Source organism: Labeo rohita, chromosome 18 (assembly GCF_022985175.1).
Source record: "Labeo rohita strain BAU-BD-2019 chromosome 18, IGBB_LRoh.1.0, whole genome shotgun sequence".
NCBI lineage: Eukaryota > Metazoa > Chordata > Actinopteri > Cypriniformes > Cyprinidae > Labeo > Labeo rohita.
Window position 1 is genome coordinate 31,908,433 of NC_066886.1, and position 22,913 is coordinate 31,931,345.

Genomic DNA, 22,913 nt, shown 5'->3' on the forward strand with positions numbered 1-22,913 from the left:
CATTATATGGAGAAAAATCCTGAATGCTTTCCTCAAAAACCATAATTTCTTTACAACTGAAGACAGAAAGACATGAACATCTTGGATGATTAGGGGGTGAGTAAATTATCTGTAAACTGTTGTTCTGGAAGTGGACTTCTCCTTTAAAGGGTTAGTTCACCCAAAAATGAAAATTAGCCCATTATTTACTCGCGCTCCAGGCCTTCTAGGTGTATATGACTTTTTTCAGATGAATACGTTCAGAGTTATATTAAAGTTATATCTAAAACATAATAATCACTTTAATCTAGCTCGCGCCAACTGTTCACACACAGAAACAGCTCCAGGCGGATGACATTGGATGTTGGAAGTCTCACGAAAACCAATGTTTGTTTACAGGAGCAAAGGAAGCAAAGCTTCCTTACATCAGCAAAGGAAAAACAGTCTCCTGTTGGTTTATATCAAAAACATCCAACATTTTTCTTTACAAATCCTCATTTTGAATTTCTAATTCCTGACTGGTGCTTTGTTTACCTTTCTCTACTGTGTATTCACGTTTGTCACTTCTAAGCGGCACATGCGCATTGCCGACGTATTACGTCATCCACCCGGAGCTGCTTCAGTGTACGATCAGTCAGCGCAAGCTGGATTAAATTGATTCTTATGTTTTAAATATGAATATTTTTCTTACAAAAACGCATCGATTCACTACAGGAGGCCTTTATTCATCCCCCAGAGTCATGTGAGGTACTTTTTATTTATTTATTATGGATGGGTGCACTTTATTGGACTTGTTTTGGACTGATGAAGAGAAACGCCTCCCCACTGCCTTGATAGAGCTTGGAAATCCCTGGATAATTTTTTATATAATTAAAAATGCATTTGTCTGAAAGAAGGAAGTCATATACACCTAGGATGCCTGAAGGTTTTTTTTTTTTTTTTTTTTTTTTTTTTTTTTTTTTTTTTTATGATTTTAAAAATAATTTGTTCTTAAAGCAACACTTAAATATAAAGTCTAAAAGTTTTCTTACATAAACTGAAATTTCAATTAAAAGCTTTTGAAATGTACAAGTTAGACAGGACAGTAAAAGCAAAGCAGCCAACAGCCAGGATGCACCTCGTGAAATTTCTGCAGCATAGCATCATATTGGTAGCTGTGAAGCCGTATTACTGCGATCTGTCCTCCTAGTTTGAATTTCTCATTAATGTCAAAGCCAAACTCTGGAGCCCTCTCAAAGCACATAACGTGCTTCATGAGCTGACAACACAGCAGACTTCTGTCAGACCATAACACTGCCAAGGTATGTGCTGCCTGTCCAAGTTTTGCTTACCCTTCCCCAAATCCTTATTTCTGTAAACATTCACCTCGCTCTATTAAAACCCCGCTCTCTGCTGGTGGAAACTGTCCCACATTCCAAATAAGGATAAAGGAGATAGAATATGTGCCACAACCTTTGTTTAATGAGCAGCGCTTGCGATTGAGGTTTCAATGAGTCTTTTATTCCCACCTTGGCTGCTGGATAGTGGTGTGTAAAAACATTTCCTGTCTCATTAAAGTGTCTCTTCGTTGCCTAAACATTTGCTTTCTGAAGTGAAGTGACGCAATCAATATTTCAAGTACCGCAGCAATCCAATACTCTACCAAACAGCAGTGAACAATTGTAACATTCAACTCCGGGGGTGTAAAATCTTCAAAGTAGAAAAACATGAAGAGTAACAACCAAAAACCAAAGTAAAGAACCAAAGCCAAATATGGTCTACTGAGCATAAAATAAAATATTATAAAAACAGGTAAATGAGCAATTTTCTAGGATGAGAAGTTGTAACATTACCCGTGGCATTAATCTGCCAATTTTATGATAATTTTGCAAGATTAACGTGGAAAATTGTGCTAGTTCATTTCACAATGTTGCACACTATGGTGGTTCAGCACCAAGTTGCGTCATTGTACGGGAAATGCACTTCTGTTTGTGTTGGTCTCTATATGAATTTCCATACTAGTTACGACAAGCAAAAATGATCCAAACAGAGAAAGTAAACATCCACATAACAAATTTAACATTCGACATGTTCCAGAATGTTTTGCATTAGTTCACTTTAATTAGCTAGTAGCCATGCAAATCTTTGCTGGTGAAGCTAGACAAAATGCATTGACCTGTTGACGAAGCTTAAGCAATTAAGCTATCCGCTTACAAGAACACATTGTTTTAGACCTCGCTACGCAAGCTTCACCTACGGCTATGCAGAAGCTCTGTTAAACACATGGAAAATGATGCCGTGTTTCAGCAATATCCATGCTGAGGCCTCAGACTTTCTTTCCTTTAGTGGTTCAAATGCCTATAAATGATCTCAGATGAAACAGACATGCTCCATGTGCACCAATTTACAATATGTTTCATTGTTTTTGGGTAAACATTCAGGCTAGAGGCAAAAACCTTCTCTATTGTATCTAATTGGTTCTAGTGGAAAATCCTGCTAAAGAGCACATCTGTAAGTCTGGAGAAGATTCAAAACAAAGCAATTGTGGATGCACTTGAATGGGATCAGAAGCCTCTTTGTCTCAGTGATGAACATCCTAATGCCGCAAACTATCTCAGAAACAGAAATGAGACAAACCACCTTTTCCTCTAGTTTTTGTTTCTTTCTTCTCCTCATGGAAAGCAGATTTCAGCAATCATAACAGAGGACTTAAGCTGTATCTGACATCTGGAGTCCTGATGTGCTTTTGCAAAATCATGTAGCCGCTAATCATTAACTTCAGAAAAGGATCAACTGTAACTCGTTAAAAATCATGACTGTTATTCGCTTTTAATCTTGCCCTCCAGTGAGCTGTTAACAGCTGCGCCCAAAATCGAGTCAGCGAGGTGAACTCGACAGCCAGATCAGCCCAAGCTGTGAACGAATCAGACTATTTTTGTGAACCGCATCAACTGATTCAGTGAGAAGACTTACCAATATTTCTCCCAGTGCTAGCTTGTGATAGTTTCTGCAACATTATAACCATGGTATTGCTGTCGCAGGTTTGAAAGTGAGTCATTTATTATGTGCATATGTTTAAACAAGCAAGTGTTATTTACCTGTGGCTTTCTCTGGGTTACTGCACATGAAACAAAGCCAGCCACCCTCCTCTTCACTGTAGCTGAACAGGTCAAAAAAACGAACCTCCTCCAGATACATCTGCAAGCTGTCCACATCCTGTGAGTAAATATAGAGAAGGAGTGATGAAAGCAGAAGAGGCTACTCCACAGAACTAAAGATGACACACAAGAGAAAGAATCATTAGCTACTTGATCACACAACAGTCTGCTCCCAAAACCAGACAAGTAATTATGAGTAATTATGCTTCCTTCTAAAATACCTCATTTTAGCCATATTCTAAGACACATGTAACCTTTACAAGGAACGCTAGAATGCAACATGTTCAGTCATATAAATGTTTAGTCTAAAATAAATGCTTATAAGTATACTTTTTTAACGTTTTCACACAACAGTTATGTGTGCGTATCTATGTATTTATTGTATTTAACGTATGTCACGTTGACAGCTTAGAAACATGTTAATCCCAAACTATTGAAATTAACTGCAGGCAAGTCACATTTCTTGTGCACACTTTTATGGGATAGCATCATTGCTGAAATATGTGTCCTGAGACATCAAACCTCTTTCTGTTGTAACTTAAGATTCTATAACCAAAATAAGCATCAAAATATAGCTGCAAGAAGCAATTATGAGGCCAAGCTCAACAGGAGCTAAGCATGGCAGGAAGCCATGCTTAGGTTAAAGATATTTTTAGATTATTTTAGTCGAGATGGCTGAAAAATTACAAATACAGACACTAGTAATACAATTTAATTTCTTATCACTTTTGAACAATAGCTGGCGTTGTTATTAAATTATTATGGTGTGGTCAATGAGAAAAAGTTTGGTGTGAATATGTTACAGAGTTGCATGGTCTGAAAAATCTAAAATCAGAGCAGTGCTAAAGAAGGAGTTTGAAAAAGTAGGTTTTCATAGACATTCAAAATGGTTGGTATTGGTTCAGAAACCAATATTTCTGAAAGGAATTCTGCCAATTCTATTAGGAAATCTGTATAAGGCCCTAGCGGTCTATACACAGTAGCTAAAACAAGAGATAGGAGAGATTTCTTTTGCTTATTGGTGGAGTAACATTAAGCAAAAGCAATTCAAATGAATTAAACCTGTATCCTGTTTCTGAGTAACATTGAGAGTATCAGTATATTTTGTTGCAACACCACCCCCACGACCACTCTGATGGGGCTCATGCTTATAGTAGTAGTTTGTTGGAGTAGACCCATTTAATTATTTATAATTAATAATTGGTATTGATATTCTTAGCATTATTTAGGAAATCGATCAATACCACTTTTTCTAAAACAGTCTAAATTAATCAAAAGCTATTAGCATTTTTCGAAATTTCATTATAAATTTTTATCAGAAGATGGCGTTGTTCTGTTCATTTCTGAGCACTTTCAGAATATAGTTCTGATGACACATATGGAGTTTCAAAATGATACGCTAATGTGTTCATGTAATACAACGGTTTACGACAAAATTCTAAATGGCCAATTCCCAAAATGGCCAATATTGGACAATTAGAAATCAGCCAATTCGGCATGATGCATCAAATAAGCAAAGGCCAGTTTTAAAAATTGTGTCAAATTTCTGGTATGTATTCAACTCAGCATGAGCCAAGAAATTTGAGAAATAAAGAATTTTGCTTCTAAACTTTATAGTTCAAAAGTTATTACCATAAACATGAGTACAAATTTGAGCTGTTGGTGGTGCTACACTGTAAAAAACAATTTGTTGAGTCAGCTTAAAATAATTTGTAACCTGGCTGCCTTAAAATTTTAAGTTTAGTGAACTCAAAAAAAGATTCAACTTGAAATGTTAAATTATACTAAGTGACAACTTGATATATGAGTTAAATCAACTTAAAATTTTAAGGCAGCTGGGTTACTTACCCATCTGTTAAGTTTAGCAAACACAAATATCTAAGTTGTTACTTAGTACAACTTAACATTTCAAGTTGACTAAACTTATTTTAGTTGACTGAACGTAAAATTTTAAGGCAGTAGGGTAAGAAATTATTTTAAGCTGACTCAACAAATTGTGTTTTTTATTTTTTACAGTGTAGAGAGACTGAGGCAGAGATTTCAAACTTGCTATGGTTAAAGTTGAGATCATCCTCTATCTCTGTGCCAAATTTTATAACTTTACCATGTTTTGCCAATCAAACGAGGTGCTCTCTGTCTGTCAGTCACTGAGTGTACGGGTTTATTGAGATATCTATGCTAACAAAACTTTTTCACCTTGTGAATGAGGCATCTTACTAGTTTTTGGAACAGGTCTAACACATCACTACATTGATTTAAATGTTTCTTAAACAGCACAGACTTTTGATCTAGTTATCCCAAAATCAGTCTCTAAAGTCTTTGCGGAAAGCCGTCAATGGACTGAAACAGCTGTGTAATGACTATCTGGGATTTACTTTACGTATTTGAGAGTTAACAGCACAGCTAGACACCAGTGAACAATGAGCCTCAACATCTAAATGTGCTTACTGACTAGAATTCCCAATGGGTGTGAGGGTGTGTGGCCTTTAGCAAGAGCAGTCTGCCAAGATGAAGAAAACCAATGATATTTAAAAATTATCTGTTTTTACAGATATCTAAATCAGTGAAGTGGCCATTATACTGAGCTGAGATTTTTTGGAAACGGACGATCACAAACATCACACGGAAGAGCTGGGAGAAAAACAAGGATTTTTCAGAAGTCCTTTCCAAGAAATCACGATCACTGGCTTGTGCATTGCCTCCACCCTTAAAGGGATAGTTCACACAAACAAGAAAATTGTGACATCAGCTGCCCTTATGTCATTCCAAAGCCAATAAGAAAATCATTCATCTTTGAAACACAGATGAAGATATTTTTAATGAAACCTGAGAGATTTCTGTGCAAGAACCAAATAGGTTTGTTCTTGCATAAGTATGGCTGAGCTGCCGTTGTCCATATCTGATGTGCTCTATGTATGTGCTTTAATCCTTGCTTATATGTAAATTAAAGCCTTAATCAAATAAAATGACCACTCGTTACTTCATATGGATTACGTTTATGGTGACTTTATAAAATTGTGGTTGAATGGACATTTTTAGTGGAGGGACAGAAACATCTCAGGTTTCTTTAAAAATATCTTGAAATATTGTCATTATTCCAAAGCTAAATGAATGTCTTATGGGTTTGGAACAACATGTGGTTACTAAAACTATATATCACACAAAGCTGTCCATAAAATCCTTCTGTAGAAAATAAAAGAAGATATTTTGAGGGTAAAAAGGTCTTTTTTGTCCCTATAATGGAAGTCAAAGGTAAACAAAACCAACATTCTTCAAAATATATTTTGTGTTCTGCAGATGAGTCATACAGGTAAGTGAGAAAGCTATCCCTATAAGATCATAAAGCCTGAGTCATACAGAGCATTTTATTATTTTTTTAGAGCTTGGGGGAGTGGGGACTATTCCATTAAGAGGGTCTGGTTTTCTGTTTTCTACATTACACACTGTTTCACCTCAAGCGAACAAAACCAGGTCATCAGTCACTCCAGATTTTTCAGACCTGAGGCTCAGAGAGATGAATGGCAGGAGTTTTCACTATCTCCTTCAGCATGGCAGTGCATTACTTAGATTAAGGCAGGGGACACAGTCCAGCTTTCCCAGACAACAGACCAACATTTAATTTGTTAGAGAAGAAACGGCTTCGAAAACTGTTTTGAATTTCAGTTAAGTGGTCAATTCTCAAAAGACAACTAAAACCATAACGACTTCCATGAGAACTACATGATACAAGCTGTTCAGACCAAATAATAAAACAATAATCAAACAATAATCTGACTTATGTTTAATTTTCCCTGTGAGTGAATATCACAACTGAGAGCTTTTCTATCTCTCAGTTTAGAGCAAAGGGAGACACATCTTATGTTTTGAAATTTCCCTTCTTGCCTGTAGATTGATGCAGGATATTACCGAACCCCCGCGGACAGGCTCTCTAGCTAAGAACAGTCGAGTCATCTTACTAGTGCTCTGTCATCTCTTATTTCATGCCAACTAAATCAGTGTAAGAATCGACCACGAAATGTAATGTGCATTTGATTACTGTGCAATGAAAATCTTTCAAATGGTATCTGACGTATTTTTTACAGATGAGTCAAGTACATAGATCTAAATGAGGGCCATGTGTGTGTATGTGTACATGTTCTCACATGTGGAGTCCAGTAGGGGGTATTTGTGCTGTGGTTTATGTTCCTCATTAAAAGTTGGGCTCAAAAACAAGCTGAAGAGGAATTGGCCAAATCACTTACTCTAAAGTAGTAGTCTTGGAACTGGTGGTTAACCCATAATTAGGATGCAGGTGTCAGGCTTCTGTCACTTTAGGTTTATTCTTAGACTAAGAACTCTTATTGTCTTGTATTTGTGTAAGCGTGCAGCTTCAAGTGTGCTTGGGCCATGCACCCTGGGGCGAGCCCTTGCGGTATGATGTGTTTGTAGAGTGTGGTGTATGGATCTCAACACTCTTGTCTGGTTTGGTTTCACTTCAGTGTCAGGGTCCCAACATTCATCCTTCAAGTCCCTCCCAGAAGTGCCCTGAAGGAGGTCGAGAAAGGTCACTGCAGCTTTCTCAGAGGTGGGCAACTCTGTGCCACCACCTCATCTTTACACTAACTTGTCACTAAACTTGTCCCAGAGTCCGGTCCATTCTTGGCATCTGCTGGGGTCCCTGATCTCCTGGAGCCTCCTTGGTCTGTCCCTCCAGCTCTGACCTAGCCATCCACTGGGGTTCCTGATCCATTAGAGCCCCCTGCTTGGTTCCTCCTACTTTTGCCTAGCCATCTACTGCGCTCCCTGACCTGCCAGAGGCCCCCTGGTCAGCCTGTCTTGTCCATCTGCCAGGATTCCTAACCTACCGGAGCCCTGTCTGTGCACCCTCTTGCCTTTGTGGAGCATTGTGTGTGCAGAGTGTGGTGTATAAATTTTAACACTCCTGTCTGGTCCTGTCTGTCATAATTCATGCTTCATGTTCCTCCCAGAATTGCCCCAGGTGAGGCTGAGTGCACTGCAGCTTTTCACCTTTCTGGTGCTTCTGAAGATCCCGAGTCTGGACTCTGGTGGTCCTGGAGGACCAGAGTCCGGTGGCCCTTAACTCTCCCTGTCACAGCCACGGAGCTCGTCCCAGAGACCACTCCATTCTTGGCATCTGCAGAGGTTGCTGATCTTCCGAAGCCTCACTGATCTGTCCCTCCAGCTCTGCCCTGGCCATCTACTGGGCTTCCTGACCTGCCAAAGGCCCCCTGGTCAGTCTGCCTTGTCTAACCACCAGATTCCTGACCTGCCAAAGCCCCACCTCTGTCTGTTTGTGTATGGTGTATGTCTAGCTTGGTTTCAGTTGAAAGTCAGGGTCCTAACGTTCATGCTTTATGTCTGCCTCACCTGCCATCCCACCCAGAAGTGCCCCGGAGGAGGTTGAGTGCACTGCAGCTTGTCCAGAGGTGGGTAACTCCGCACCACAGCATCATCTTTGCAAGCGGAGGAAGGGAGAGCGCCCTTTGCTTAACAAGCAGGTGCTTGTGAAGATCTTAAGTCTGGAGCCGGTGGCCCTTGAGTCTCTCTGTCACGGACACAGAGCTTGTCCCAGAATCTGCTCCAATCTTGCGATCTGCTGGGGGCCCTGATCTCCTGGAGGCTCCATGGTTCATCTCTCCAGCTCTGCCCTGGCTGTCCACCAGGGTTTCCAGAAACCCCCTGGTCTGTCCGCCCTGTCCATCTGCCAGTATTTGTGGCCTGCTGGAGCGCTGCCTATGCGGCGTCTCATCTTTGTGGTGCATTGTGTGTGTGAAGCATGGTATCTGGATCTTTCATTTGATTTCGGTTTTGTTTGTTTGTGAGCACCTGGCTTTCACTGGCAGGGTGCTCTCGTGTTGTGAGGTTTGGTACACCACGCATATTGTCAGGTGTGAGCATGTGCCTTTTGTTATGTTTGTTTCTGTACTTTTGCATTTATGATGTTTCCTTAAGGAACAGAGGTCAAACAAAAACTATTTTACATCAGTTCTCTTTGACAGTCCATACTGTCCTCTTCATGCAGTCCAGATTTGTGTTCACTGTCAGGTTTTCTTTATTTCTGGGCTATTCTGATAACAAGACAGGGCAAAACAAGCTGTTTGCTAGCCATTGTTTGTTTACACTAATGGCACCTTCTGTCTAGTCCCACCATATTGATGACAACCCGCACTGTGTTAAAGACGATGTTTCTTTTTCACGACACGATAAGATCTTAGGAGGCAAAACTGTATGATCTGACACAGTGACCGTCGAAACTGACAAAAAATTGTGTAGTATGAAAGAGGCTTAAACCCAACCCTAACAGCAGGTCTGTTCAGATAAGGTTGCAAACAACTGGAAAAAATATGATAAATGCAGTTATATATTGTAACTAACCATATAAATAGCACATAATTAAGATAGCAAAAATAAGATAATAATATTTAATTTTGAGGACTGTGTTACCTTTGAACAATCTGGTCTGGTTGAACACTTGGCTACGGCAAAATCTCAGCCATGGCTGCTTGTCAAGTTTGGATGAAAGCTAATAAGAGAGATGTTAACAGCAGGAACAGACATCTGTATCAGTGTAAATATATATTAGACTGTAGACAGGCCATGTGCTGGTGATTTATTTGCACATGTAGACCTTTAGAGATTCTCTTATAATCCAACAATCAGCAGACCACTGGACAAATTGATTGTAAATGGTAGTTAAAGCTTATGTGTGTCATTGTTTGGATGGTAAAATACTTTCGCCTATCTCAGGTTAATGTGCAGAGACAACTTCAAGAAGCCATTTCTTAGGCTGATTTCCCACAAGAGTGTAAACACTGGGTCTCTCTAATGCTATAAAAATACCTCTAATTGAGCGGCCCAATATGTCAACTTCTGGCTCCACCAATAGCGTGACTGCATATATACTGTAAATAACACCATGCAGCAACATCATTCAGATGGCCAGCTGGAGAGTGTGTAGTTCACTTATAACATACTTTGTGAACTCATTTAGCTGTAGCAAACTACCATACCAAATGGATGACATATAACAACACTGGTATGCAGTATATATACATATACAGTCTCTGAGGAGGCAAGGGAGGCAGGGGAGGCAGTGCCTCCTCAAAACTCTAAAAGAAATATTGAACGTTGAAGATGCTGAATCTTCTGAAAAATTAAAAAATGCATCATTTTCAATCAAAGGGACTATCATTTTGACCAAATAGGATTGTAGCCATTTACATACAAATGTTTAGCTCACCATTTTTCCACTGCAGTTTTAAACAGATATCATATTAAAACATCCCAAAGCAATAAGACTAAGTGTTTTTATTGCAACATAAGAGATTTTTGTCCTTCCACTGAAAGCCCATTACAACAAAACCTTGACACTTTAAAAAGTTCATAAAGAATGGAAGCCAAATGTAGATGCAAGAATCAATAAGGTTTGTTCTCTCTTGTCAGTGGTTGAGTTCCCATCTCCCATCAACTTGAGTGACAAACAGGAAATGATCAGTCAGTCCAGTGAATCACAGAGACATATGACACACTGAGGGTGGTTGGATAATTAACAGAGAGGTCCCCAACAGCGTTTACCATGCCTGCAAGTTAATTTTCACTTTCTATTTCTGATCCAAAATGTTGGGCAATCCAGGCCGGCAGCTTGCCAGTGTTGGGAAACAGAGCTGAACAATGGGACTATGCTATTCTAGCATGTCAAAAGAAACACGTCAACACCAACCTTGACTCTCGAAACCCCAGCGTACATGTGCACCGAAAACGCTAAGCCCCAGATGTGCACAAGCGTCAGGGGAGAATAGCCAAAACCATGGGGCCTATACATGCTAGCAAACATGTCATCATTATCCTGAGGAGACCGGAAAAGTACCAGAGGTCCTTCTGTTTGTAATGGATACTATTGCAACACTCTTCTCAGTGTCCGTTTATAGAGCCTCAGTCGGCCTAACACACACAGCACATGCACATATACACTCTCAAAGGGATGGTAATAGGATCCCATCCACCAGTCAGTAAAACAGTGATGTGAAGCAAAGGGGCTTTTCTATATTCTCCAAATAGTTTCCATTATTTACTATTATTTCAGTGTGATCTATCATTAGTAAAGTGACATACTTATAATGCCTTCAAGATGTTGTGCGGTGAAAATTCCTTTAAGACCTCCTGCAATTTTATTTTTGTCTACTTCATTTTTTTTCTGAGTAGAGAGAAAAGAAAAATCAAATTGTTGTAAAGGCATACCGCTGGTGAGTTTAACCCTCTCTCAGGTATGTGACATATGACCTGGTGCCTTCTAGCACTTAATCCAATTTCCACTGTCCACTTTCATGCACTAGAACAGAGGTTTACACATGATTTTTGTCACCAGACTATTAAAGCTGGTGTTATACTAGCAGACTTAAATTCTTGGTGTCACACTGACCTTAAAGAATATAAACAAACTGATAAAACAAATGATGCTGTCATGTATTTGGGGAACTTTCCCCATTACGAACAGTACACTTAGCTCATTTTTTATTTTTTAAAGCTTGGAAAGCTTAAAGAACCTCAAGCCGTAGACTTCATTGTATTTGTTTATCCTTTGTCAGTTTTTTTAAACTGTATGAGATGTTTATTTTTTCCCCTCTTGTACAATTTAGTAAAACTTGTCAAATAAATTCAAACTTTGTGTAAACACTGTGGAATACAATGTAGCACAATGTAAAAAATGACTGTAATGAATGTAAAAGTAAAAACCTGCTAAGTGATCAAAAGTAACTTATGTATTACTATATACAAAGCCAGCTGGACAGTTTATGTAATTTTCAAAGTGAAAAATTGGAGAAGATTGCACAATTAACAGTAAAAAACAAAAAACAAAACATTAACTGACATTCCTGGATTCCCTATGTGGCATGTTTTTCTTAATTACAGCTGCATCTCAAAAAATTAGAACATCATGAAAAAGTTTTTTTTTTATTGTAACTTATTTAAAAAAATGAAACTTTCATATATTCTAGATTCATTACATGTAAAGTAAAATATTTCCAAAGTATTTTGTTTTAATTTTGATGATTAGAGTGTACAGCTCATGAAAGTCAAAAATCCAGTATCTCAAAATATTAGAATATTTACATTTGAGTTTCATTAAATGACCATCCCTACAGTATAAATTCCGGGTATCTCTTGTTCTTTGAAACCACACTAATGGGGAAGACTGCTGACTTGGCAATGATCCAGGGGACAATCATTGACATCTTCCACAAAGAAAGTAATTCACAGAAGGTCATTACTGAAAGGGGTGGCTCTTTACAGAGTGCTGTATCAAAGCATTTTAAATTCAAAGTTTACTGGAAGGAAGAAATTGGGTAGGCAAAGGTGCACAAGCAACAGGGATGACCGCAATCTTGAGAATACTGTCAAGTAAAGCCGATTCAAACACTTGGGAGAGCTTCACAAGGAGTAGAATGAAGCTAGAGTTAGCGCATCAAGAGTCACCATGCTCAGACGTCTTCAGGAAAAGGGCTACTAAGCCATTTCTGAAACTGAAACAACTAAGAAGCATCTTACGTGGGCTAAGCAGAAAATGAACTGGACTGTTGTGCAGTGGCCCAAAGTCCTCTTTTCAGATAAAAGTACATTTTGCATTTCATGTTGAAATCATGATCCCAGAGTCTGGAGGAAGACTGGAGTGGCACAGAATCCAAGCTGCTTGAAGTCCAGTGTGAAGTTTTTGAAGTCGATGATTTGGGGTGTTGTGATGTCTGGTGGTGTTGGTCCATTGTGTTTTATCAAGTCCAAAGTCAGTGCAGCCGTCTACCAGGAGATTTTGGAGCACTTATGCTTCCATCTGCTGACAAGCTTAATGGAGATGCTGATTTCCTTTTCCAGCAGGACTTTAGCATCTGTCCACAGTGCAAAAAACACTTCCAAGTGGTTTGCTGACTATGATATTACTCTGGTTTATTGGCCAGCCACCATGCCGGACCTGAACCCTATTGAGAATATATGGGATATTTTCAAGAGAAAGGTGAGAAACAGTTGATCCAACAATATACAGACAATCTAAAGGCTCAATAGTGCCTCAGCAGTGCCACAGGCTGATCACTTCCATGCCACACTTCACTGATGCTGTAATTTGTGCTAGGAGCAAGTCATTTGCTGTAATATGTGCTGCCGACCAAGTATGTAATTTATTTTGATGGTGGCAAAGAAGCAGCCATTGCTCCAATCTTCAGTGCTATAATGCTGGTGTTCGTTTATACTGCATACTGTAACACCAAAATATGCACTGCGGATGTGAAAAATGAATCATGATAAAGAATTAATCACAATATAGAGTTATTTAGATGCCTTTTCAGTGATCCAAAGAGGTCAGCCTATACACATTTACTGTTTCCACCTTCCAATGTGTCTTGTGTAAGCAAACTTTAGAAATGTTTTACTTTACATGTAATGAATATAGAATATAAGAAGGTTTCAGTTTTTAAAATAAGTTACAATAAAAATTTTTTCATGATATTCTATTTTTTTTAGATGCACCTGTATGTTTCTTCTTATGTATTTTAGTACTTTGTTATATTAACATTATATGAGTTAATAAAATATTGTTTTTAATTTATGCTCAATCCATATAGATAAGAATGTTGCTACTATATTTGCTACTGTTTATTTAATGAAAATTTCACAGATTTTCTTCACAATGTAGTATAGTGCACTACTGTTGTTGCACATTGAGATGAATCAGAACTGTTACAATATAGCCAGTTTGTGATTTTCTTGAAATTATTGTTTGTTTTCAATGTAAACTTAACTAGTTTCACATTTTACTCTTGTGAACATTTGTCAGGGGAGGTTATTTTTCCCCCTAAGTAAAACCCTATATAGACATAAACCTTATGTCTCAACCACAAAAAAACCTTTTGAACGTTTCCACCATTATTGGCCACAATGCCCCAATGTATTTGTCTCACTATGTGGGGTCACATATGTCTACAGTATGTCCACACAGTACATCTCATTTCAGAAGAAAAGAAAAAAATCCTTTTTTATCATATGAATGTTGGCTCAGCTTTAAGCACAGGCCAGAGAATAAATCAAAGGAAACGTCAGGGTTAGGGCATCATTTAAGGGATGTTTACGAGTGCATTCAAGATGGGTTTGCTAGTGTCCTGCCTCGTATTTTTGCATGTGCGCATTTGCCCAACACAAACAGATTCCATATGTGTTCTTTACTGGACAAAAAATGACCCTAGATTTAGAAACGGGAGGAAGAAAAGGAAGACAGCATAAAGACACAAAAGACACCAGCTGTACTATGTAATTATTCTAGAGCTGACATTTACGATGTTTGATAAGATCATCAGAGCACTTGGATTTACATGGCACCGTAAAGAGGAAATGACCTAAGGTAAACATTCACGTCTCAGCAGCTATCATGACCTCTCACCTGTCACAGTTTGCATGACGTGGCTCTTTTCAACTATGGACGTGGCTGTAACGGAGGGCATATGTTGGGCTCTGCAATGTTAAATACAGGTGGTTCTGGAGTAATGCAGTTCTTCAAAAAAGAACATTTCTTTTTTCTTAGTGTGAAGAACATTTTAATCATCTAATGAGTCCTTTGTGCAATTTAAAGGTTCCATGAATGTTAAAAGTTATTCATGGAACCATAAATGCCAATGGAAACCTTTATTTGTAAGAGTGTACTTTATATTAGGTCTTTCTTTATTGCTCTGCACAGAGAACTTTGAGTCGTACAACAAGGTTACAGTTAACACATGCATAAATTGTTTTCCACTGTGGTAACCAATACCTTCTCCTCGAAGGCATAAATGTAATCCTTGATCAGGATGAGACATACTTTTCCTACCCTGCTGGGCCACTTCTTCCTCATAATATCCTGCAGCAAGGAAGAGGGAAGATGACTGATTTTTCCTGCTTATTTATTCTATCTTAGAGTTGGGGATTATCAGTAGAAAGCAATATAAATCATTTCTGACTCTGTCTGTATACATTACTAATACATATTTGGAATAATTAAAGGATTAGTTCACTCCTGAATGAAAATTTCCTGATAATTTACTCACCCTCATGTTATCTAAGATGTTCATGTAAGATCAGTGAGTTTTAAACCTTCTGTAATAGATGCATATGAGTCCCTCAGTGTGAAAAGATGGATATTAAAATCTTACAGTCATTGCTGGAAAGGGTTCAAATACACAAAAATGCTGGGAAACCAAAGGTTGTGGGACCTGAAGGATTTTTCTGAAGAACAGCAGGCAGTTTAACTGTTCAGGACAAACAAGGGACTCATGAAAAATCATTAAACAAAAGAACACAGCTGTGGATCATTCAGGTAACAACACAGCATTAAGAATCAAGTGTGTGTCTGCGACTGCTTTGCTTTAGAAAACTCGGAATACTGCACAAGATTTGTATGCACCAATTTAATGTTGCCATCTTTTTAGAAGTGAACAATCCCTTCAAAAAGCAAGTGTGGCTCAAAATCAGATGGACTGATGTGTGAAGCCAAATCCAGTGTCATTTCTCAAGAGAAATGAGAAGTGCTGCGTGAGTGGATACATGTTGGTTCACATGTGTTTGTGTGAGTGACAGACAGACAGACAGAGAGAGCATTAAAGAAGAAGAGCACAAAATAAATGCTTTAGGACTTTACCTTCTTGTGAGGAACAGTTGTCTGGGTCATGGCCAGCTCGAAGCTGTGAGCTCCCGTCAGCTGTGTTTTCTCCCAAAGCTTCCTCAGCTGCTTAACACACTTATCCTGACAGCACAACGCCTCGCTCACTTTACTCTGCACACAGACAGGATACACCGCTAGTTTGCCAAAATACACGCTACTCATAATTAGTGATGTTTGCTAAGGCAAGCATCATACTGACCGCTGCTCATGGTTGCTCAAGATAAGAATAACCACTGAGCCAAAATAATAAAATGAAGAACAAGGAAACACATAATAGAATGAGGGAGAGGCCTATTAGTACCTCAAATAAACATACTATAATGTATTTAAAATATTATTCCATGCTAAGTATACTACAAATACAGTTACATATTATGTACTTAATAAAAATACCCTGCACTTGTACTTTTAGTGTACTGAACTGGTTTTCCTAAAGTGCTAAATTGGAACAACTAATTTTGTAGGCCTACTTAATGCACTTTAGTTGTGCAGAAGTCCAATTAAAGATATACTGAAATATATTTCATTGTGCTGAAGTGGAACTATTGCAAGTATAATTTAGGTACACTGTGCATTTAAAGACCGATATTATTTAAAGATCATACAGTCCTCATCAATAGTGACATTAAAACATATATAGGCTTAATATTAAGAAATGCGTATTGTGCACAGTTACAATTTTCATATCAGTAAGTCTCAAGCGATATGTCAGTAAATATGTTAATAGACTTGAACTATACTTAGTATAAAACAAATGCATTTTAAATCTGTTATTTTTTACTAGGGTGTGCATACTAGTATGATCTATTTTGTTCCATCTGTTGCCATGCTTTCTGTGTTAATCATCATAATTTTAGATTCAATCACGATTTGAATACAGTTGTCACTACCCAAATGGAAAGTTAATTGCATGAAAACAGCATGGAAAATAAAACTTTTATTCAAATTGTGATACAGAATGTGAGCACTTATATAAATCACTTTAGTTTGGCACAAGCTCTAAAAATAGTTCTTATAAATATACTTTTTATAGGTTTTGTAAATATTTATTTCATATTATTATATGTATAGATGTATAGTAAAACATATTACATGTAACACATAAACCAAAACACACTATTTATTTTTCTACAAAACATGAAAAAATCTTAAGAGTCACATTGGGACTTCTGGGAACAGTAGTGAGTGGACTGTTTTTCCTTTTTAACTGGATTTGCTTTAATTTAGGAATTCTTTGAGAGACTTGACATTGTAGGATATTGTCTTTGGCTCAGATTGTTATTATGTTATGCAATACAATTTGACTAAAAGAGAGATGTGGTGTTTTATTGCAATGCTACTAGTTTGGAACGAGAACTTGTTACTAGAAAAGCTATAAAAGATACTAGAAAAGCTAGAGCCAAGCAACCCATCATGTTTGGAAAATGTGTAAATTCGAAAATTAAGTTAATGGTATTGCCACTTTTAGTTATTTACACCCAACAATAATACATTGACACACACAAACAAACACGTTTCAACATATTAGTGAGTACATCTCAGACTTTCAGTGTTTTTATACCAGATGAATGATTTTCTATCGTGACCCCAACTATTAAACATGACCCTAACAGAAACCACTACAAATCACTAGATTCAAATAAAAACATGATTTGGCAGATTAAAAAGCCTAGCCACTTAAAATGTCCTCACGAGTTGGCTGTCATGATATTTTATTACATCAATTAGGACATTTGGCCCTCACAAGTATAGCTGAACAAGTACAAACCTACGCATACAGCCACAAAAACACGTCTGACTGTTACCTGCAGTGCCAGTAGCATGATTTGGATCCAGAGGTGTGGTTGGCGGCTACACAGTGAGAAACAGGACTTCCCGTACAGGCAGTAGTGTCCTTTCAGTGGACAGGAGAACGACAGCTTAGCTACACAGCCACGATGAGAGTCTGGAGCACAAACACACACATAAACACAGGAGCATGAATTGCTTATGAATTCCTTCGCCAGAAGTATAGCCGACATCCCAAAACCACAAAGTATCCTAAAAAAAACTGTCAGCAGCTAAACTGCTTCGTCTTGAAACACAATAGTGTAGTCAGACTCCAAACCACTGCAGAAGAAAACAATCAAGTATGTATCAATAAAACCAGGCATTATGACGTTGTAAGGCAATTTCAGACCTGTAGATCATTTACTTCGTTCTGAAACAATGTTGCGTTCATTGGGTTGATTATCATGTTTACATATGCCAATATGAACCAAACTGGGTTCCTAAACAGATGTTCCAAAAAACCCAGTCATCAAAACACCCTTATTGGAATATGATTAAATACTGTGAAAATAAGTATTTTTGTACTTCCTATTGACCATATTATTGGTCTAATCCACCACCCATTAGATACGCCAACGGACTGATGACTAACCATCTGATGCGTTTGGTCATTTTACATGTTGGTCTCACGGTTGGCAGGTTACTGTATTTATTTATTTGGTTGTGCCATTTGAGACAATCTAACCCGGCACTGTAGATATTATCATTCCCACTGGCCATCGCGAAGCCTATATTGGTAAACCACTAGTCATAACTGTGTCGTTTTGTTCTGTCTATTGATTATACAAATCACTTAAAATCAGCCTCTCTATAAACATCATCAATCATGCATTCACTTTGGCCTTCACTGACACTATATGAGCGAGAGAGAAGAAGAGTGAAGTTAATATTATATTGCGTTTATGTTTTTGGGTTTGTATATGTGACGGCCTGAATGTCCTTTGACTCTCCATATGTGTTTATGAAACAACACTTGGAGCATAATTATGCTTTGGGGTTCTTATATTCTTTTTTTTTTTAAATGTGACTCAGTGACATGTGGATTATGCATCAACTGTTTAATGAAATCAGTGAAAAAAGGAGGAAAAAAAAGAAAGAAAGAAGAGAGAAACTGCAGTTGGGCTTCTTAGAATAACTAAATCCTGATGGGCTGAAGATAAATGAGTGTATTCTTGTAAAAGAAAATGAGTTCGTGGAACTGGAGAGATAGAAAAACCCATGCAAGACAGAGTAGAATGTGGACAAGCCAATTATACTTTGGTAATTATGCTGTTGATGATTGTTTCATCTTAGCGATTCAAATCTTTAGACTGTTCATTAGTCACAGCACGTGGCAAGCAGTGAATGTCTTCTTATGAGTAAGTCATTGAATTATTCACTCAACAGGTTTGTTCAAGTCTTTTTAAAATGTGCATGTCTACCAATCTACTAGAGACTCTAAATTCAGTGATTAAACAAAGTTTTTATCCACAATAAAGCAGTGACAATAAAGTAGATGCATTTTTTGTCCTTTTTGTTGACTGCTCTAAAGCCCCTTTCACACTACAAGCGACACGCAGCGTCAAAGCGACACGATCCCATTCATTTCAATGGAGAGCTGGCGATTTTACGGAGACAAGAGCGACAGCAACCGTTGGCGACCGGATGGGGCGTATCCAGTGATGCGACAAAGTTCAGAATCCCTCAACATTATGCAAACATTCGGGAGCAACAGCCAATAGGAAAGAAGAAGGTAGAGCTCATGTGATCGTTCTCTTTTTGTGCAGACTCCAAACTCTTTCTGATGTAGTGAAGAGGCACGTTTGTTCAGTGCATCCAGCAAATGAAATGCCTCTTTACATCCACACTCGAATGCTTTTTGCTCGCTCTAGTTGTGCGCTTTAAAGGGGATAGACTAAATGTTTAAAGTATATCACAAACGACTAGAGCAGAAAACCAGAGATCTACTCTCATCGTGAAGTCTGCCAGTAATTGGACGCTGTTCAGCAAATCTTCACAAAATTCTTTCTGACAGCTTTACCACACATGACTATGACATTAGCTGATGATGTGGTGAGTACGACTGCACTGAATCCTTCACACTGACACACATAAATGCACTCACATGCCAGTTCAGCAGGTCGCCGACTGATCGATTACCTTACAGTTCCTCAGTGGGAGAGCTGTTGAATAATGTGAATGAGAGGCAGAGACCGGGTTTTAAGATGGCTTTACATCTGGATACCAGAGCCAAGCTGCCCCTCAATCTGTCTGCCACCCTAAGCTGAACTCAGCGTATCACACTCAGTGTGCTCATAGATGATAAATAGTGGTGTGGGCAAGCATCACTCTAACTATTGTTCATATCTAGGGATTTAAACAGAACTTTAACCGTATAAATTGAACATAAGCATAACTCAACCTGCACTGCCATTGACATTAATGGTATTACAATTCATGTGGCTCGCTGATGAGAAGTGTGCTATTATTTTTTTTAAGCCACTGGACTAGGGATGCACCAATATATCAGCCAAAAAGCAATTATCTGTAATTGCCCATTTGTGTTAAGAAAACGTTTCTTGTGTTGAATTTAGGGCTGCCCTGGTTAAAGCAATAATAACGCATTAAGGCAGCATCATTAACATTGGTTCAATTTGACCCTATGAATCTATGAACCTTTAGTTCAAACCAGGGTTGCCAGGTTCACGGTTTTCCCTTCACAAAACACATTTGTAATGTGCCTCCAATCCAATTATCACAAAAAGGATCTTTGTGCTTTGTTACTTTTAATAAGAAACAAAGTCTCAGCTTTCAAATGTAATAATGTAAATTATGTGAAAAATAATGCATTTCTTGATCCACCAAGCATGAGAGAATGTTCTAGCACACCCCCAAAACTAAATCAAGACTTTGTAAAACAGCATAATAGGACCCCTTGGACCCCTTTAAGAACGCATTTTGAGAAACAGACTTTATGAATAGGTAAATTAATCATTCACTAAAACCATCTGGTTAAGAAAGCAGATTCATGCAATAGCAAAACACTGTTGCTCGAAGATACGCAATGGTTCTGCTGTGGCTTTATTTGGAACTTTTTTTGTTGGTCAAATGTAACTGGTTTAATATCTTTTTTGTTTGTTTTGTTTTGTTTTTCTTTGTTTTATTGACCCGTATAATATAATCAGCATCACATTTGGAATTGTGCACATATTAAGAAAAAATAAATAGTGCTCTTGTTGTGATATTGCCTAACTATTGTGGAGTTTTTCCAGGGCAAGCATCACTTTTTCTACAGAAAATGTTAATAACCAATGTGATAGCTAATAGTAAGCAATATTATAATCATAATCATGTTTGATAGAACAATGATAGCAACAGCTCTCTAACTGCAGTCTAATGAAGATATCCTTTTATATGTGTGTTTTGTAACAAAGTGTCTGGGCATTTAAAGAGCAGCATTTAGTGTCAACTTAATAGTGAGAATATCATCAGTGGTTCAGTCAGAAAGCACGTGATCTGACCAAAGCGACCTGACTAAAGACGTTGGACAATTTAGAATGGCAACCTAATATGTCATTGGCGTGACCACATATTTGAACATATTTCAAAATATGTCAGGAAAATGATCTCCTCATGCTGCTAAAACAAAAACAAAAACCTGAACTAGAAGCTGACCTGAAATTTAGTCTTGTATAAACATATTCATTTTCAAATTAGTTCCCATGTTCAAAATAATTTCTGGCAAAATCAGTGGGGAGAGTACTGCTTATGCACTCCTCATAAATGCAACGTATTTTTAAACGTTTACTGTGTGGATTGCTCTGAGATTTGACATGTTACCTTCAATGACACATTGCTCAGGTACGGGGATTTGTTTGATCATTTCCGCACAGAAGGTTTTGATTTCTTCCATGTTGTCTCTTAGGTGGATCCAGAGTCGGTCTCCCTCCCGGGGGTCTCCAGCCGCCACCTTTTGCCCTTCACTGTTTGGAGATGTGTCAGGTTGCGTCTCTGTGAGTTTGTGGTTCTCCTGCAGGGTTGTGAGGGGAGGACCGGTCTCTGGGCTGGGACCGGCCTCACAGTCATCAGGTTCTGCGCTCAGATCCACCCCTTCTCCCTCTGGACCGCTGTCAGAGTTAATGGATCGTGTGCGTAGAGCGTGAAGAGCCAGACTCTTTGACCTGAACACGAGAGAACAGCACATGTCAAAATACAAAAACTCAAAGTCAGTTCATTTATTTTAGGCTGAGAGTTATTAAAAAGTGCCATGCTCTACTAGAATACACAGAACATATTTTTCCAGTGTTGTATTGAGCAAACTCAAATTTAAGACTTGCGTAAATAAAATTAATACCATGCGTACATACAGACCAAATGTTATAAAAAACAACAAGGCTTATCACTGCAGAGATCTGGTTGATTATTTGGGTGGACAGTCATTTATCTGTCATTATTTACTTATAAATTCTAACAGGTCAGGCCCACCTGTTGAACCTCATCTCTCTGCGCTCGTCTCGCGCTGCCTGACCCAGACTGTGGCGTCTCTGAGGACCAGGAGAAGCACCCTCTTCTTCTAATTCCTCCACCTCATCGCCCATCTTCTGCTCAAAAGCCTGGATTTTCACCTGCAGACGCTGGTTCTCAGCAAACATTTCAGAACTAGACTCGGCTTCACATGGCCTCGACAAATCCTGCACCTTCTCCTCCTCTCTGACAAACAAAGATGAAGACCATGTTCAGAATGGAATACACCTGGGCTGCTTAGTGTATATTGAACAGCATGTACAGTATACTTTTTAAAAACAGTATTTAAAATAGTAGTAAACTTGTTACACATCTTACATTTGCTGTACTTACTATAGCAATAACAGTTATGCCTAATTACATAACCATACACCCTTCTCATTTACACTGAACGGGTGACGTCATGCATTACTGAACTGATTTATGGCTCCGCTGCATTTTGTCACTGCCGTTGCTTGTGGCAAAAGTTGACAAAAAAACAAAGGTGTCAGCCAATCAGATCACCTTTATGCAAATACCCAGGCAAAGACGTTAGCCAATCACAACACCGGAAAAGTAATATGATTGGCTGTTGTCACTATGATGGTACATGTATAATATATGTATGTATATATGTACATATATAAAAATAAAGAAATACTTCAAATAAAGTTTAATTATAATTTCTTAAGTCTTATGTGATATGTCAATAAATATGTTAATAGATTTGAAGTACACTTAGTATGAAATAAATGTACTTTAAGGCAAGACATTGCAGGCGAATAGAGTAAAAACAATAACTAATA

General features: G+C 38.2%; 1 protein-coding gene across 3 annotated transcripts in view; it reads right to left on the minus strand.

Annotated features, from left to right (window-relative positions):
• The window catches only part of veph1 (ventricular zone expressed PH domain-containing 1), a 124,462-nt gene that overhangs the window by 12,486 nt on the left and 89,063 nt on the right, over positions 1 to 22,913 (minus strand). For all 3 annotated transcript variants that reach the window (XM_051135283.1, XM_051135282.1, XM_051135281.1), the window contains exons 8-12: positions 22,090 to 22,314; positions 21,445 to 21,785; positions 17,601 to 17,740; positions 15,772 to 15,906; positions 3,057 to 3,174 (exon numbers count right to left, since the gene is read on the minus strand). In XM_051135283.1, coding sequence (XP_050991240.1) covers positions 3,057 to 3,174; positions 15,772 to 15,906; positions 17,601 to 17,740; positions 21,445 to 21,785; positions 22,090 to 22,314 — 959 coding nt within the window. The remainder of the gene's footprint in view (positions 1 to 3,056; positions 3,175 to 15,771; positions 15,907 to 17,600; positions 17,741 to 21,444; positions 21,786 to 22,089; positions 22,315 to 22,913) is intronic.